The sequence below is a fragment of the Lethenteron reissneri genome, chromosome 9, assembly GCF_015708825.2.
Source record: "Lethenteron reissneri isolate LAM-NWPU_2019-01 chromosome 9, ASM1570882v1, whole genome shotgun sequence".
In the NCBI taxonomy this organism is placed as follows: Eukaryota; Metazoa; Chordata; class Hyperoartia; order Petromyzontiformes; family Petromyzontidae; genus Lethenteron; species Lethenteron reissneri.
This window is the reverse complement of record NC_083787.1, coordinates 2984554-3002363: the sequence shown is the minus strand read 5'-3', so window position 1 is coordinate 3002363 and position 17810 is coordinate 2984554. Positions and strand designations below refer to the sequence as shown.

Here is a 17810-nt window from a genome sequence, read left to right as displayed (position 1 = left end):
CCTACCAGTATTTATTTTTTCTATCTACGTGACTTTACCGTAAGAACCAAAGAGGTATGGCTCCCTGCAGTCACGAAAGCTTCAAATCAAGAGAGAAGTGTCAGCTTCGCTTAGGCGCGCTCATGATGTAGCGGAGCGAGTTTGGACGAACGATAGAACGCAATTTTTTTTTTAGTTTAAATACTGTAAATACGTTCATAAATAAATAAGTGATTTAATGCGGAGCGTGAAATATGTGCCGGAGACACTCTAGGAAAAATTTGGCGCGCATTAATATTAATGGAAGGATAGAAATGTATCTTGCAACAACTCATTTATTATTTATGGTGAGGCGCATTTCAGACGATTCCGTCATCGCGGGGCCACAGAAAGGATGGGGGGGGGGGGTAAGAGCTCCATGTTATTAATAGTGCGTTTAAACATTAAATTGGCGTCTCCACAAGCCCCGGTATCTGGCGCGCGTGTCTGGGGCAGAGAAAGGCATGCACGTGTTGGAACGCACGGAATCCTGGCTGGCTGAATCATGCACGCACGGGCCTTGTGTAAATGTTCATGTTGCGCGCCGTGGTTACGTTGAAAAAAGATAACAACAACAACTAAACCGCCGTGAGCGTGCATGGAAACGGTCTCAGGGTGAGCGAGTGGCTTAGACGGATGATTCCAAGTCCAAAGTGCTACCCTAAACCATCACGCAAACTCCGCTCATCCTCGCAGTAGCGGATTTTGGCTGCTAGCCATCGAACAAAGCCGGTCACCGCATCGCGCGCTTTCAGATGCGCTCCTGTAGCCGTCTGGAATGCTCTTCCATTCGCTATTAGGAAGCCACTCACTGGAGCTATGCAATTCTATATCTAGATTGAAAATGAATGTCTTTCAAAAGTTTGTTGTCCTTTCCCCGAACCTCCGATTAGCACGGTTGGCTACGTACGGTGTCAAAGAAGTTCATACACAAACGAGTCCTGGCTGGCTGAATCATGCATGCAGAGAGAGATAGGGCTTGTGTAAATATTCATGTTTCGCGCTGTGGCTAAGTAAAAAAAAACCCCACCGCCATCGTGCAATAGTGATCACGCGTGGATACTGTGTCAGGGCGAGCGAAGGGCTTTTAGACGGGTGACGTAATCAAACCCTCGCTGGCTATCTCCACTCGAACGCTATTTAATATTTTCACGGCTGTTTCTCCTCTCGTACCGTTTCGCTCCGGTGAAAATGAAAAGAATACATTTTTCACACACCTGCTTTGTCGAATCTGGATTTCCAAACAAAGTGCTTATAGGCTTGGCGTGTAGCCAGCTATAATGAGACATTTCCATCTCTCGCGCGCGCTCTCTCTCTCTCTCTCCTCCATGCGCGCACGTGATATTCTCACACCCATGAAGAATTAATCTATTATTTATTCCTGCATATTATTATTATTGTATTGTTACTAAAAGGCTGACAGAGTTTTGACACAAGCTGGCTGATACACAAGGCTTGCGAATCTATAAGCAGGTCCATTCAACACGCATCGCGATAATGCATTCGCTGGTGGCTGCTTACCAGGGTTTAATCTGCCACTGAATATTTCCTGCGTTGCTGCGAGGCTAAAATAGGCCCGTATGGCAATCCGTCCACTGGCTAAATGCCAGTGGCGAGGGCTGCTATCCAGCGGAGAGGGCTTCGGGAGAAAGTTTGTGCTGTTTATTGCTATTGCTGTGTCGAACGAGCGCAGGATTCAGTGGTTTACGATACGGTCCATAGCTCGGCTTGCATTGCCTCCAGTCGCACTACTGCGGCTCGTGTCTTTAATTTCCCCTTCGTCCATGAGACGTGCGCATGGTCCTTTGAACAGGAAAGCGCGTGACAAGCTTACCGCATTCACTGCGGGGGTTTATGTTTATTGCGGCGGTCTGCATGCTGTTTGGATTTGAGGCACCCTCGGTTCTGGAGGAGCTTTGCTCTCTCCGTGCAGAGTTCAGGGACTTTAATTTTTACTTTTTATTTTAATAGAACTCGTTCGACTCTGGCTTTGGGTTCTTCAATCGGGCATCGGTTTTCTTTTCCAGCAGCCGGAGCCGCTTGGCCGCCTGATAGTTCCAACGCGGTGGCCGTGGTGTTGAGGTTACGGCCGGTACCAGTAAACTGATGTGCGTGACTGCCGGTCCGTGTTGGCTCTTTGGGCAATTACTTATAATTGTTCGAGAAACAATTAGCGGCTGTCCTTCCTTGTCCTCTGAGACCAAGCATGAGTATGGGTTCTATTCCTTTTTTTTCCATCGGCCTGAGTGGAATGTGCCCAGCTGTTTAGGCTCGTACATAAGGGACGTGTCTGGCTTTGTCAATTTTCCGAGAAGCCCCGGTGTGAGTGCCGTGGCGGCTGCTGAAGTCACCCGCGTCTACAGCGGCTGCTGGCACAGGTGGTGACGACTGCCACGTGACCAGCTGTGACGGCTGTCGTCGATGTCTATCGTGGTGATGGTCCTGAGAGCGTGCGCCTTTAGGTCTTGCCCGGTGAAGGTGGCGAGGAGGCCTTGTTTAGGGTGGTAGACGCCGCGGTGGCTAAGAGATGTTAACCACCTCGCCTGGGGTACAGGAGGTCGTGCATTCGATCTCGACCCTCCCGCCTGTTGCTGTATATTTGGAGTTTACGTGTCTCTCTCTCTCATCATCATCATCACGGTGGCTAGGGGATGTTAACTACCTCGCCTGGTATACAGGAGGTCGTGGATTCGATCTCGACCCTGTAGCCTGCTGCTGTATATTTGGAGTTTGCGTGTCTCTCTCTCATCATCATCATCACGGTGGCTAGGGGATGTAACTACCTCGCCTGGGGTACAGGAGGTCGTGAATTCGATCTCGACCCTGCCGCCTGCTGCTGTATATTTGGAGTTTGCGTGTCTCTCTCTCTCATCATCATCATCACGGTGGCTAGGGGATGTTAACTACCTCGCCTGGTATACAGGAGGTCGTGGATTCGATCTCGACCCTGTAGCCTGCTGCTGCATATTTGGAGTTTGCGTGTCTCTCTCTCATCATCATCATCATCATCACGGTGGCTAGAGGATGTTAACTACCTCGCCTGGTATACAGGAGGTCCTGGATTTGATCTCAACCCTGCCGCCTGCTGTATTTTTGGAGTTTGCGTGTCTCTCTCTCATCATCACGGTGGCGAGGTGATGTTAACTACCTCGCCTGGTATACAGGAGGTCGTGGATTCGATCTCGACCCTGCCGCCTGCTGCTGTATATTTGGAGTTTGCGTGTCTCTCTCTCTCATCATCATCATCACGGTGGCTAGGGGATGTTAACTACCTCGCCTGGTATACAGGAGGTCGTGGATTCGATGTCGACCCTGCCGCTTGCTGCTGTATATTTGGAGTTTACATGTTCTCTCTCCACCATGGTCGCGTGGATTTTTCTCCGGGTCCTCGTTGAGCTGTTATTCGTGGGCCTGGTCGCTTCTGTAAAATATCTATATATCTCAGTGGGCCCTTCTTAGCTGCTAAAATTTAAAAAAATGTTTTAAGTTAAAGTCGAATAGACGGCAGCAACGAGAGTAGGATCGTTTATTCTGTAGCTCTCCATCCCCGTGCCATCACCATTGTGAGTCTCCTCTTAGGCGAGGACGTCTAAACCTTATTTCCCCTTTTGGGTGTCTGGCCAGCAATTCGCTTGTCGGTCTTGACAGCCCTTCCTCACGCAGGAGATAAGTGCTGGATACAGCGGCCACGTTGTGGACGAAATGAGATTTGTAACTTTGATCCTTGCCAGTGTCGTGTCGATAGTTCAATGTGCCATTTTATTCAGGGACTACTACTGCTGTGTGGTGTTTTATTGGTGTGGTCTGGGACTGTTTTGTCGTTGTATTTGCTGCCTTGTCCAATCTCGACGATTCGAACTTATATAATGAGTGCGTTTATTACGTGTTTAGATTTCGTGACTTGCTTACCGTGTTCACTATCGTTGTTTTTTTTTAAAATTATTTGCTCCTGTAGCTTTGCTGACCCGCCGCTACTGGACATCTGTAGGGAAAAAGAGCTTGGTGGCTCATCTGATTCCTCCTGCTGGTGCTGTTGCCAGATGGACAAAAAAAACCAGCCTCACCAGCAACAGTTGGCACTCCTCTACAATCCAGGGAGAGCGTGAGCTGCTCAATTGATCTTCTTGGTTCTTTCGGTAAAGTCACGTAGAAGGGAAGTAATAAAATAATAAAAATAAAACATAATAAAATAATTCTCACGACGTTTCGGCCACAACGCAAGCAGCCGTCCTCAGGTGAAAACCATTCAGACGCTGTCGCCTCGACAGACCTGGTTTTCACCTGAGGATGGCTGCTTGCGTTGTGGCCGAAACGTCGTGAGAATTATTTTATTATGTTTTATTTTTATTATTTTATTACTTCCCTTCTACGTGACTTTACCGAAAGAACCAAGAAGATGAATCCCTGCAGTCACGAAAGCTTTAAATCGAAATCTGCTCAATTGAGTTCCCCGAAGAAGCTCCCAGCACGCGGAGCGAAACGTCGGACCTCATTCCCAAGAGCAACACGCCGGCGCGATCCGAAACTATGTCGGAGAACCGTGCAGCACAACGGCGAAACATGCGCAGCTTAGATACGAGTCATATCTTCGCTGGAATAGCTGAGTGGTGTTGAGGGGGTGGGGGAAGGTGAATCATTACATGCCTATTAATAATAATTACACTTACTCATAATGGGGAAAATAAATTCACAACATCGCGGGCCGCAACACGTGACGACGATGGCGACCAACATAATCCAACGCTCTTGATTTCCGGGGACTCAATCTCCTTAAGTCAATAATATCAATACGGCAGTAAATTATTCATGCGCACAGTCACACGCGTACACACACGAGAGCCATGCCCTCGGGACCATCTGGGTTTATTTTCTTGCGCGAGTGTATATAATATATATTCATCTATTCATCTGTGTGCCCCAATCCAGCTTAGCTGCTCCGGACCCGACGATGGTTTTGTGTGCCCGCAGAGATGAAAACTTTAGCGCAAATCCGCGGTTGCTGAACCGCGACCAACCCACCCTCTTTGCCCGTGGCCAAATCCCCATCCCGAATGCGTCACGATTTCGTCAGATTTTGGAAGCTAAGCAGGGATTTTTGAATTTTTTTTTAAGCTTTGGTTTGTACATGGCTGGGAATGCCAGGCGGTTGTGGGATTAGGCTATGGAGTGGTCAGGAGATGGCAGAATGGCAAAGGATTCCGGAATCTGTCTGTGCGGAGATTTTAAATGTTTCCTCCTCGTAAAGCGTGGGGCTTTGTTGAGGCCCTCCGGTTCGCTCGCACGAAAAGCCACCGTGGACATCTGAGTTCATGAATAACGATGGGTACTGGCCACTTGAATTTTTCGGAACAGCCAGAATGGGCGCGGCTGACCTTTAAAATTATTTTGCAAAGCGAAGCACTGGAGCACTCGAGGTGGAGACCAGCGATACACGCGCACCATAGTATCGACATTCGTACGTGTATATTCCAACGTGCGTGTGACCAATGACTACATATATACAGGGATTATCTCGATGTATGTAAATCACGTACGATACATGCAACAATTCGGGATGGGCTTTGGATTAAAACCAAAAAAATATTGCAGATTATTTTAGTTGTTCAGGACAATTTAGCATTAACGTTCTCCGGACCATTTTTAAATGATGTAATAATTTAACGTGTCATCCTCATTTGGCAGCCTAGATGTGAAATCAACAAAATGTATTTAATCCGATGCGATGTGACACCAGTTTTTGGAAGGATAGCAAGGTAGGGATAATTCTAATGTGCCGCGATTTCCTTAGTCAGTCCACTTCCGCGTCAGTCATTGGGCGGTGGTTTGACCATACTTCACCACGCTGGTCTCACGCCGGTTTGGCTAAGGGTTGGATGGGGTGTTGCAGTTCAGATATCAACCGCACACGAATATTCGCCGTGGCTGGGATGCAAACCCAGAGCGTTGGGATTTATTCATCGCCGCTACGCATTGTGACACAGTACCGTTGCTCATAAATTATTCAGATCGGGAGTCGATCTTTGCATTTGCGATTTGATCGTGAGCGCTCGGATCAATTTTTTAATCGGCGAATCTGATTTGTCATTGCGTGTCGAATGTAATTGGTGCCTGAGCGATATCACATCGAGGCTTCCACATGCGAGCTTAGAAACATTTCTTATTAAAATTATAGCCTGGCGCCGGTAGTTTCGGATTTAAGCAGCGATACCCGGGAGGATTTAAAACAGACGCATTCTAAAGGATAATATAGTGACAGCCACCTCGGACAGAAATGAGCCAAATCCTGGCCAAAAGCACTCACTGGCATCTCACAAGGACTCATCGTAATAATTCTTAAAGACCCACGCGTACTTTAACGCTAGCGCACGCATTCACATCAATGCGTACGCACGACATGGCACAAACACCAAGGGTACTCACCGTACAGAAATAGCATTTACCCAGAATTATTTCTCCCCGACGACCCCAAACTAAACGAGGGGAAATAAATAAATACGCGCACAGATATCACTCTGACCTCCTGTTCTGAATTCCTACCGGTTCCGCGCCCTCCACCCTATACAATTAGCCCCCCTCCCTCTCCACCAATGCTCCGTGTGGAATGTTATCAGTGTCAAATTTATTCCTGGTGAAAAATGGGAGAAATCTCCGTGCTCTCGCGGTACCGAAAGCACAAAAAACGTGGCAGGTTGCCGCTGCGAGGCTCGCCGCTCGAGTCCGCGAAACAAATCCAGCTCGTAAAAAATAAAAATAAACCACAGTCGCCCTTCCCTCGTTTTGTCTCCCGCGTCCCTGTGTTTTTTTTTTTGCGCGCGTGCACATCCCGCGTATAAATAATAGTTTTGACATTGATCTAAAGCCCTACCCCATCTCGCTGCTCCGAGCTGTTAATTTTGCACGCGCAGAATCTATAACCCGTAACGGGGACTGCTGTTGCCTCCGCTGCTGCTGCTACCGCTGCCGCACGCTGTGTGTGCACGCCCTGTTTGTAACCTTCATGCCAAACGCATCCCCCTTCTCGAACGCCCACAAGTGTCTTCATTCGGCGAGCGCGCCGATCTCCGCGAAAGGACGGCCTTGACAGCTCATAATGGAAGAGAGTCCACCCGTCTCGCGTTCGTGTTGTGAACGCATTTGCATTTAACTGGGCAAGAAGAAGAAGAAGAAAAAAAGAGAGTAATGCAACGTGTCTACGTTTGTCCCACTTACACATGCCTGGGGCTTGTGTGCGCGCGAGCGCGTGAGTGAGTAATATGGGTACATGCAGAGATAACAAGGGGGTGAGGTGGTGGCGTGGTGGTGGTGGTTATTGCACTGAGCTATGAGCCCAGCAACGGGAGTTCTATCCCTGGACACAGCGAGCAAGGGGGGGGGGGGGGAGGGCTACATTCATCCTGGAGTAATTTCAGGGGCTCCCAAAACCATGACCCCCCCCCTTCTCCCCAAACAACCGCGACCCCTTTTCCAAAACTCAACCTCGGACAGCCGTGGCTGAAATGAATATCTGGTTGTCAGGGATAACCACGTCGGTTGGAAGGAACGCTGCATGGCCAGGAGACCGCTTGGTTGTAGCCAGCAGACGGCGAGCTTGAAAAAAATCAACAACAACCGGACATGTGACTTCAAAGTTAGCAATAGCACGCAAGTCAATAAAACATTTTGCGAACAATTTGGCGTCGAGAAAGTGTTCAGTTAAAAAAAAAAAACCACAACCGTTTATTATTAGGATGTTGATGGGGACGGGGGGAAGGTAATTGTCCGATGGCTCCAGGAATGGTGGCGCACGAACGAGTCGGAGATCTCATACAATGCACACGAGCGAGGGGACGCATAATCCTTGAGGGGACACTTTTGGAATAGCAACAAAAAAAAGACATCCTGGTCCGCAAGAAATAAAACAATTACAGGGAAGAGGGCGCCGCGCACGGCAGCGCATGATAAAGCGTCACTCATGGATAATTAATGACCCTCCTTTAAATGGGCTGCATCAGCGTCAGCCCCTGCCTTCATTAATCAATTTTTTAGTCGCTCGAAAAAAAAAAATTACGAGGCAGGCATTATTATTATTATCGCCGCGTTTGAGTGCTGCCTGGCACGGCCGAGGTTTAAGGCACGGCTCGGTTACAACTTCAATTTACGTCGCGGGACAAATTCTCCGTGCCAGAGATAAGGGGACCCGTGGGCGGGAAGGGGGTTGGGGTGCCGAATCCGCGGTGCGTAATCAGACCCATTAATCACGGCGCGGTGAGCGGACACCGCGCCAGGTGCGTTGGGATTCCTGTGGGCGAGGGAACAAACAAGCAGTGACAAATAAGAAGAATAAAAAGGGGGAAGAAAAAAGAACCCATCACATTTGTTGGCTGTGGTATATATATATCTATTTGGTAAATCTGACTTGGGGGAAACCTAAGCCGGACTGCCACGTGTTAATAACATGACTTGGAAACTGCGGAAATGTTTTCTCTCTCCCAGTTCCCGCTTGGCAGAAGGAGAGCGAGACGTGATTGGTCACGTGAGTGTTCTACATTTTAAAGGGGGCATTGGTTGAAGGGTTTTGCATAAAAAGAGAAAATAAAAGACATCCGTGGGTGTGCGTGGAGCTAGATTCATGCGCATCCGGCACGGACGGAATTCACTGACACGGCCTCATCACTGACAGAGGATCATCACTGTCACAGGTTTTTTTTTTAGTGACACACTCTCCTCGCTGACACAGCTTCTTGATTGACACAGGCTCTTCGCTGAACACAGGCCGACTCGGACAGCCAATCTTTCACTGGCCAGCGCTCGGCCGACATGGGACCTTACACGAGGAGTTCAATGGGTGGCAGTGGAGGATGCTCAGCCCAATTCCCCAGAATCTCCCCGACCCGTGCAGTTGCACCGGCCTGCGCGCTCCGTAAACTGCACCCGCTCGAGCAAAAAAAGAAAGGCTCAGGTGGCCTGGTGACGACTTTATCAGCCCCAGGGGGTGCGGCAATCGATCAGGTGGTGCTCCAATATTTGGTTTGCCTGGCACGGTCGCACCTTGGCTACACACAGTGTATCGCGGCTCCTCGCGCCTAATCACGTCGTTACATAATAGCCGTCGTTCTTCTACGCCCTTGTAGAAAACATATCTCATGGTGCTTGTCAAGGGCCCCCCTCCCCCAGCTCGTAGCTTTGGCTAACGGGGGGCGGTGGGAGGCAAGGCACCCCTTGCTCCACCCCCCCCCCCACATTTGTTGTTTTATTGTGACGGCGGTGGCTACACCGCTCAGAGTGCAAGGGGCTGGCCTCGGCGTGGTAACGGCGGCGGCGCGGTCCGATCAGAGGTTGAACGGCGCGGGAGGGTGGGGGGCAGCGCGCTAAGGCGACGCGAGGTGAGAGAGCCGCGTGGGGGGGGGGGGGCGCGCAGCAGGCAGAGTGTAATGGTGACAAATGTTGCAATATCGCCCCGGTGGCGGGCGGAGCTGTGTCAAGTCTCAGCCGGGCAGCGGGTCACACTCCCCCCCCCCCCCCCCGCTGCTTGTTATCTCGTAAGGGGGCCGCCGCGGTCGTCACTGTGGGGCCGAACGGGAATGTGGAGGAACGTGGGACGACGTAGGATGATGACGTAGGATGACAACGTAGGATGACGATGTAGATTTTCCGCCTGAGGACGACCGCTTGTGTTTGCGATCGAAACGTAGTGATATATTATTATTTTTATTTAATTAAATGTTTCTACCTACGTGACTTTTACCGAAAGAACCAAAGAGTATGGATTCCTGCAGTCACGAAAGCTTCAAATCAAGATTGATAAATATTACTTGATATGAGAAAAAGTACGATTCGAACAAAAACAAGCACAATGCTTTGAGATGTGTTAATCGTTTCTTAAGTAATTTCATTTTGTAATCACGGTGATAATGTTTCTTTGGGATTAGATTGCCTTTCTCTTGCAAATTGTTGCTCGCGGGGGATAAATTATATTTGCATGATGTGATTGGCACGTTAATTAAAACAAAAAAAAATATGCACGTGTGAAAAGATTGCTGTCAAAGTAACACGCCAGCCACGTCAACATGTAGATCGTCTCCCGTGGAAACCAGATTTTATGTACCCACATATGTTGTGTACGTGTGTACGTTTGTATATGGGGAGTGGTGGTGAAGCATCGTATCATCCAAGATCGATTAGCTTTCACTGGCTAACAGCAGTGACGATTATCTGAACTTGTCCTGGGCCTCCCCTAGGTCGTCTCAGCTCTCCGATGAGTACCTGGTGCGGTGTGTAAACATCGCTACTCGGGAGACAAAGGCGGCTGGGCATGGTGATGGCCACTCGCCCCCTCGTGTGTCATGCCGGCATTAATTGTTGCTCGCTAACAGCCCTTGCCCCAACCGTCTGTTGAAGGCTACACGGGGGGTCTTTGTCTCTACATGTCTTGCATCTTAATGGTTGCGTCTGTTCGTAATGCACCGAGCAAATTCAAAAGATCCGCTGCGTGAGGTCATTTCAAAACATCTCCATGACAGCTCTGCTCTACAATGCACCGATAAACCAACATTTTAGCCCTTGTTAGCATTTAATAAGCTTATCATAAATATATGAAAGTAGGGGAGAAAAAAAACACCTAAAATATAAATGAGCGTCGTATCCGGAGAGGGTTAGCTCAGCTTTTGGTTTTGTTTACCAAGTTGATTATTATCGGGAGGCGAGCGGGGTATATTTTTTTTCTCTGCTCAAGGCCAGCTTTAGCTTTCCCCTGCATATGAAATGCACTGCTATTCAAACATCTTCAATCCCCAGAGGAATGAGGCTCAGGGCAAATCCACCGCGACACAAACCTATCGGCTGTTATCGTCGTATTTGTCTTCGCATCACACGCGTCCGTCTCGTGAAATGTTAAGCAATACCGCACCACCACAACCACCACGGCGGCGGCGGGCGACAAGGTGAAGCTAACCACGTGCCCTAGTGCAGGGCATTCATTTGGACCCTCTGTCCGTCTCCCCCCCTCAATCTTCATAGTCAAGCGCCTGCCTGCCCTCCACTGCCCCCCCCCTCCCCTCCCCCACAGTGCAGAGGCACCGACTACACACACAATAATTGCACCACTGGGTCCGACCTAGGTTCATGAGTCCTGTGCCAGCCTTGCCACGTGCTGTGTAAAGTCTCCGCGGGTCTCCGCGTGCATCTATCGAGTCACCGTGTCAGTCGACTGGTGGTCTGAGTGGCGTAGCGGTGGCGAGGAACGCGGAAAGCACCCATCCCTGGGTCCTATTTGCCCCCCTCCCTGTGTGGCCCGGGGCCTGTGGCAGAGGTCGCAATCGGGTACCCGATACCCGTACCCTACCAGATACCCGGCTACCCGTACCCGGCCGGGTACGGGTACCCGTTTGCGACCCTGATGCGGCCGGGTACGGGTACGGGTAGACCGTGAGTCACTGGTGAGTAACTGTTTGTCACTAATTTCCCAACGTCTTGTCTCTTCTCACAATTCAAGTTCCTTGAATCAACCCACCCGCGCCTGCAACATGGCTTCATCCCAGAGGTCGCAATCGGGTACCCGATACCCGTACTCTACCCGATACCCGGCCGGGTACGGGTAGCCGGGTATCGGGTAGGGTACGGGTGCCTGTTTGCGACCCTGGTGCGGCCGGGTACGGGTAAGGAATCAAAACCCGTTTGCGACCTCTGGCCTGTGGGGAGCCTCCGGGGCCCACGGGCCTTGGTGCAGTTGCAGGTGCTTTATGTTGAACTTCATTCGCACCGTGGGTAGCCACAACCGTGCTAATCGGAGGCGCAGTGGCATCAGCCGCACGCTCGATGGTTATGCCCGGACCACCACGCTGCGTGGCATGGACGTGAGCTGCAGCGCCAACCGCGACGAGTCAACTCGGTCTCGACGTGACGCAGACCAATGTCAACAAATGCACGATGCATCTTGTCTCTTTCATTGGTCCCCCCCCCGCCCGCCTCCCACCCACCGGTTATCATTCAATTTTGCTGCACATTTACGTTCAGAATTCTGCAGCAACCGGTACAGGATCCGGTGTTGGCTCGGGAAGTTGATGTCTCAGAAGTACTTCTGCAGTCACCTCAATCAGCCGCTGTATATCTACTGCCAGGGGGCACGGTGTCTCCGTGCCATGCGAATTGTCTGTCACATCAATCAAACCACCTCTAATTTATCATTTCAAAATCTCAGAGCTGGCAGAAGACACATTTTAAGCGAAAGACGAAACGCAATTGATATTCGTGAACAGTCATTTTGGTTACGGGGCTGAAACCGTCAACTCACTCCACCCAGATTCGAACCCAAGGGTCTCAGCGACGCCGGCTCAAGAGCTCCGTTACCCCTGGGGCCACCGTCGAAAGGCGGCCCGATCGCTTCCCTGCCGTCCAGTGGCCGGACACGTGGGAATATTCGCCGGTTAACGTCAGAAATACATCGAGTGCTTTGTTAAAGTGATCTTCGAGAGGTATGCCCCCTTCTCAACCCCCCACTCTGCTGCCCCCTTCTCAACCCTCCACTCTGCTGCCCTCTTCTCAACCCCCCACTCTGCTGCCCCTTCTCAACTCCCCACTCTGCTGCCCCCTTCTCAACCCCCCACTCTGCTGCCCCCTTCTCAACCCCCCACTCTGCGGCACGCACGAGCGTGAGCGCTGAATTCCCAAGCGTGTGTGCGAGCGAGAGAGTGCAGTGCCTGTGTGGTGTGTGTGGTGGGTGTGTGTGTGTGGTGTGTGTGTGGTGTGTGTGGTGTGTGTGTGGTGTGTGTGTGGTGTGTGTGGTGTGTGTGTGGTGTGTGTGGTGTATGTGGTGTGTGTGGTGTGTGTGTGGTGTGTGTGTGGTATGTGTGGTGTGTTTGGTGTGTGTGGTGTGTGTGTGGTGTGTGCGGTGTGTGTGGTGTGTGTGGTGTGCCGACCGTTCGCTCGCCACTGGGCCGATTTGCACAGAGTCTGTGGGGGGGGGAGGGAGGGAGGTTCAATTCCCATCGCTGTTGCCACAGTTTCTACGGTGAGCCGTCAACGGACACGTCTATTATTGTGAAGTGAACAGCAGTCTCGTGTGTACGTTGAACTCCTTTCGCACCGCACGTGGCCCACCACGATAATCGGATGTCCCGGGGAAGGACAGCAAACTAACGCACAAAAAGCAGTTTCAAACGAATGAGTTTGTCAATATCGATGATGATGTAAAAGTGCACACATCTCCGGCGGCTTCCCAATATCTGAAGGGGGAGAGCGTTCCAGACGGCCGCGGAAGCGCCACCTGAAAGCGCTGCGCGATGAAGCGGTGACCGTCGCCTTTGTTCGATGACGAGACACAAAGCCGCTGCGGTGATGACTGCAGCTAGCGCGGTGGTTCACGTTCATTGGCGACTGAGTATGTGTATACGTACGTTGGACTTCTTTCGCACCGTACGTTGCGAACCACGCTAATTTGGAAGTGGGGGGAAGGACGGCAAACTGAAGACAAAAAGCAGCTCCATGGGTCTCTGGCGTCGCATGCAATCAGTGGCCACTGTCCAAATGTACCAACTGCCTGGGTTTTCGCGGTTGTGCTCTATAGCTCTCCGTTGTGCCTTTGGGTTATATCGCGTGTTGTCCGACGTTTCACTCCCACACGCCCCGGGACGATTTTCAGGTTTTTTGGATATTCGGTTCCTCCAGAAGCTCCCAGCACGTGGAGCGAAACGTCAGACATCGTGCGGAAACAACACGCTGAGCACAGCACGCAATGCATCAGCGAGCACGGTGACATCTCTTGTGAATGTGTTTGTGATTTATTGAACGATGTTTGTCATTCCATTTATTAAGCAGGGTGCCACGGTGGCGAGATCGTATCTCCCTCGCCTCAATCAATCAATAAATCTCTATTTTACGTTCCCAAAATCGCCCTCAATAAAGTTGGCATCGGTGCACATTACGACAGAACGTGAACGGTACCTCCTGGCATGCAGGAGGTGGTGGGTTCGATTCCTACTCTGACACCTGTATATTTTGAGTTTGCGTGTCTCTCTCCACGTGGTCGCGTGGATTTATCTCCGGTTTCTTCGGTTTTCCCACCACGTTTGGAATCAACGTCACGCGTTTAGAGTTTTGGCTGCTGTACATTTACACCCGATAAGCCACTTCCTTGAGCTATCATTTGTGGCCAGGTCGCTTTTGAAAAAGAGCTACACTGCTCAGTAAGCTTTACCTGGTAAAACAAAACAAATGTTGAAATATAGTTGATACATCGGAGCTGGGCGAAGATGAGCATTGCTACAAAAACATTCGGCGAAAACAAAATCACCTTTCTAAAATTTCAAGTTTGATTTTTGAGAGTGCATGACCTGACCTGGAGGTCGGACAAAAACGTTGAATTGAGTGATTTGTTGGTCGCAATCGCTCGCGAGAATCACGTGATGACGGATGTCTCCTTTTACACCAGTGCAGCCATTTGACGGGCGCACCAGAGGTCACTTGAAATGTATCTCAGAGGTAGCTCTGTGATATCCCCTTCCGCGATGGTTTGCCCCGCCCTGAGAGATCTGAATGGATTCTTCATCCCATGCCAAGATGCCGATAGCAATTCTGGGATAACATTATTTAAACGGCGAACGAATACATAAATGAGTGTTTGCGAATGGAGCTGCAGCTGCCGCTGGATTGTGACGAAGACGACGGTGGTTTCAACAACAAAAAATTAACCCGTAAAAACAAAGTTTTTCACTATAAATCCTTTATATGCGTGGCGGCTAGAGTCCTCTCGTCCTCTGGCTTGAGATGGCTGCCACCTATGGGTCAGATGATTGCCTGCCACCATTAAGCAATTGGTAATTAAATATAATTGATTTTTTCCTAAAAAGTGTAAAATTTTGGAGAAAAAAAATTTCACGAAAATAAATTGTCACGCACAACGAGTCTGTGTGCAAAATGTCAGCTCGATTGGATCACGGGAAGTGGGTTAAAAAACAAGCGAAAGATTTGCACGGTCGTAAGCGCGCGCGCAAGCAAGCAAGCGAACTTAATATAAAGGATTTAAAAAAGAAGAAGAATTATAATCGCCGTCGGACCGTTCAATAACGGAGAGCCACCGCGCTGTTGCCGCTGGCTGAATGAGTGCGGGTCCGCTCACTTCCTGGGTGGTGCTCTGTGGGGCCGTGCCGCCTCTGCATGTAGACGGCGAGGAGGAGAGCGGCTGCCCCGGCCGCCACGAGCCACAGGAAGGCGCGGCGAGCGGGCATCCCTCGAGACACGCGCCCCATGGCGGCCCCCCCCCGCCCCCCCTCTCGACGCACGCGCTCTCACTCGGAGACTCCTCGCTCGCCTTCGTCTCGTCTGGGTCGATCGCCCGCCCGCTCGTTCACTCGCTCCGAGGCCGGCCCGCGAGCTGGCGAGAATGACAGCGATTCTCACCGACGCTGCGGAGAGAAATTGACAGCGGCACATGTTTTACTGTTGGCGTCAGTGACCTGTAAGGCAAAATGCAATGATACCGGTAAGCACGACGATTGGGGTCAGACGCTGTCTCCCCGACATACCTGGTTTTCACCTGAGGACGGCTGCTTGCGTTGTGGCCGAAACGTCGTGAGAATTATTTTATTGTGTTTTATTTTCATTATTTTATTACTTCTACGTGACTTTACCGAAAGAACCAAGAAGATGAATCCCTGCAGTCACGAAAGCTTTAAATCGAAAAATGTGCGGGTAATTACACGTAGTGGTAATAATAATAGTAGTAGTAATACTTAACAAACAATGGCTGGGGAAATGTGTTGTACTATATAATCAAGGGTCACCGCGGAGATGGAGCAATGAGATTTGCTCACGTGGGTGGTGACATCACAGAGCCGTGCGCGATGGGGACAGCGTGCAGAAGCCTTCGTTTGGCAGCGAACAGATCGTGGCTGGTGACGACGAGGACGCTTATGAAGACCGGTCCTGGACCTCCACTAGGTCGACTCAGCCTCAAACTAGTACCTGGTGCAGCGTGTAAACATCGCCAGTCGGGAGACAAAGGCGGCCGGCCGTGGTGCTGGCCACCCACCCCCTCGTGTGCCGTGCCGGCCTTCATAGGTGCTACTCGCTAACGGCACTTGCCCTAATAGTCTGTTGAAGGCTATACGGGGAATATTTGACCTCTGTTACCCCCCCTCCCCCAATTTATTTCGGTGCGGCTGTCTCCAACTGCCGGCACGGTGTGGCGTAGTGTGGTGTGGGGTGGTGTGGGGTGGGGTGGGGTGGGGTGGTGTGGGGTGGTGTGACGTGGTGTGGGGTGGTGTGGTGTGGGGTGGTGTGGTGTGGGGTGGTATGACGTGGTGTGGAGTGGTGTGGTGTGGGGTGGTGTGGTGTGGGGTGGTATGACGTGGTGTGGGTGGTGTGGTGTGGGTGGTGTGGTTGGGGTGGTGTGACGTGGTGTGGGGTGGTGTGGTGTGGGTGGTGTGGGTGGTGTGACGTAGTGTGGGGTGGTGTGGGGTGGTGTGGGGTGGCGTGGGGTGGCGTGGGGTGGCGTGGGGTGGTGTAGGGTGGTGTGGTGTGGGGTGGTGTGGTGTGGGGTGTGGTGTTGTGGGGTGGTGTGGTGTGGGGTGGCGTGGTGTGGGGTGGTGTGGTGTGGGGTGGTGTGGGGTGGTGTGGGGTGGGGTGGGGTGGTGTTTCCGTTGGGAGGGCTGCGGCTGCGGTGCTGGAGTGGGGTCCAGGGTCGTCTCAAGCGGTGGACGTCACAGACTTTCTAACGACTGCATTTTGCACGCGGGGGATGTGCAACGGAATAGGTTTTTTTTTTGTTATCGATGGCAACTTTTTTTGTTGCCAGTACCCAAAATGATGACAAGTTAAGTTTTATCCCTGGTTCTCAGGTGTGGTCCCCCTAGTTCTCAGGTGTTGTGCCCCTGGTTCTCAGGTGTGGTACCCTTGGTAATCAAGGGGCACATTTGTTCACGTGACAACTTTTAGTTGATTGGCTGTGTCGGATGGAGGTGGCTTGACGACACACAGTGAACTTTTTCGATCCAACCCAAAAACAATAATAATAATGAATCCGGTGTTAACGTACTTACAAAAAGAATATTAAATTCACATTCAAATTTGACAGTGCCTCAAATACATTTGACTCCCACATCATTACAATGATTGCTTTTTTTTCACCCACGATTCAAAACTATTCCCAAGTCTCAACTAACAAAAAAAACTAAAATAACGCGGTTACTTTCTTCGGAAACTGTTTTGTTGTTTGTTAACCGAACTCACAGGGCATAGCCTTTACATAACTCTTCATCGATGTCATAGATCGTTGTGGTTTTATTTTTGGCTTGAATGAGCCCTTACGTGAAAACGACTAAACTGAGAGCTGTGACTGACTCGTGGAGGGACCAATGCAAACTCTCGCAAAGTAAAGCTGCAATTATCAACGGCGAAGCTCACACGAAACAGGGACATTCGCTAACAGGGTGAACCCCCCCCCTCTCCCCCTGCTATAATACCCCCCCCCCGTCCCCATCAGACGTGGAGCACAGCATTTACCGAGAACCACACGCACAGGACCACAGATGCCTCTCACTCACCGTTGCCTGCCACAGAGCAAACCGACCGCGGGCTACCAAAACAACGGTGACGTTAAATTTCGATTCAAAGCTTTCGTGACTGCAGGGATTCATCTTCTTGGTTCTTTCGGTAAAGTCACGTAGAAGGGAAGTAATAAAATAATAAAAATTCAACATAATAAAATAATTCTCACGACGTTTCGGCCACAACGCAAGCAGCCGTCCTCAGGTGAAGACCAGGTCTGTCGGGGAGACAGCGTCTGAATGATTTCCTCATTACCTGGTTTGTATTCAGAC

The 17810-nt window shown here is 50.6% G+C and overlaps 1 protein-coding gene across 1 annotated transcript in view; it reads right to left on the bottom strand.

The window, feature by feature from the left end:
* Positions 1-17810, bottom strand: part of LOC133340325 (carbohydrate sulfotransferase 8-like) — a 123473-nt gene that overhangs the window by 47927 nt on the left and 57736 nt on the right. The window contains exon 2 of the mRNA XM_061548465.1: positions 15110-15395. Coding sequence (XP_061404449.1) covers positions 15110-15239 — 130 coding nt within the window. The 5' untranslated portion in view covers positions 15240-15395. The remainder of the gene's footprint in view (positions 1-15109; positions 15396-17810) is intronic.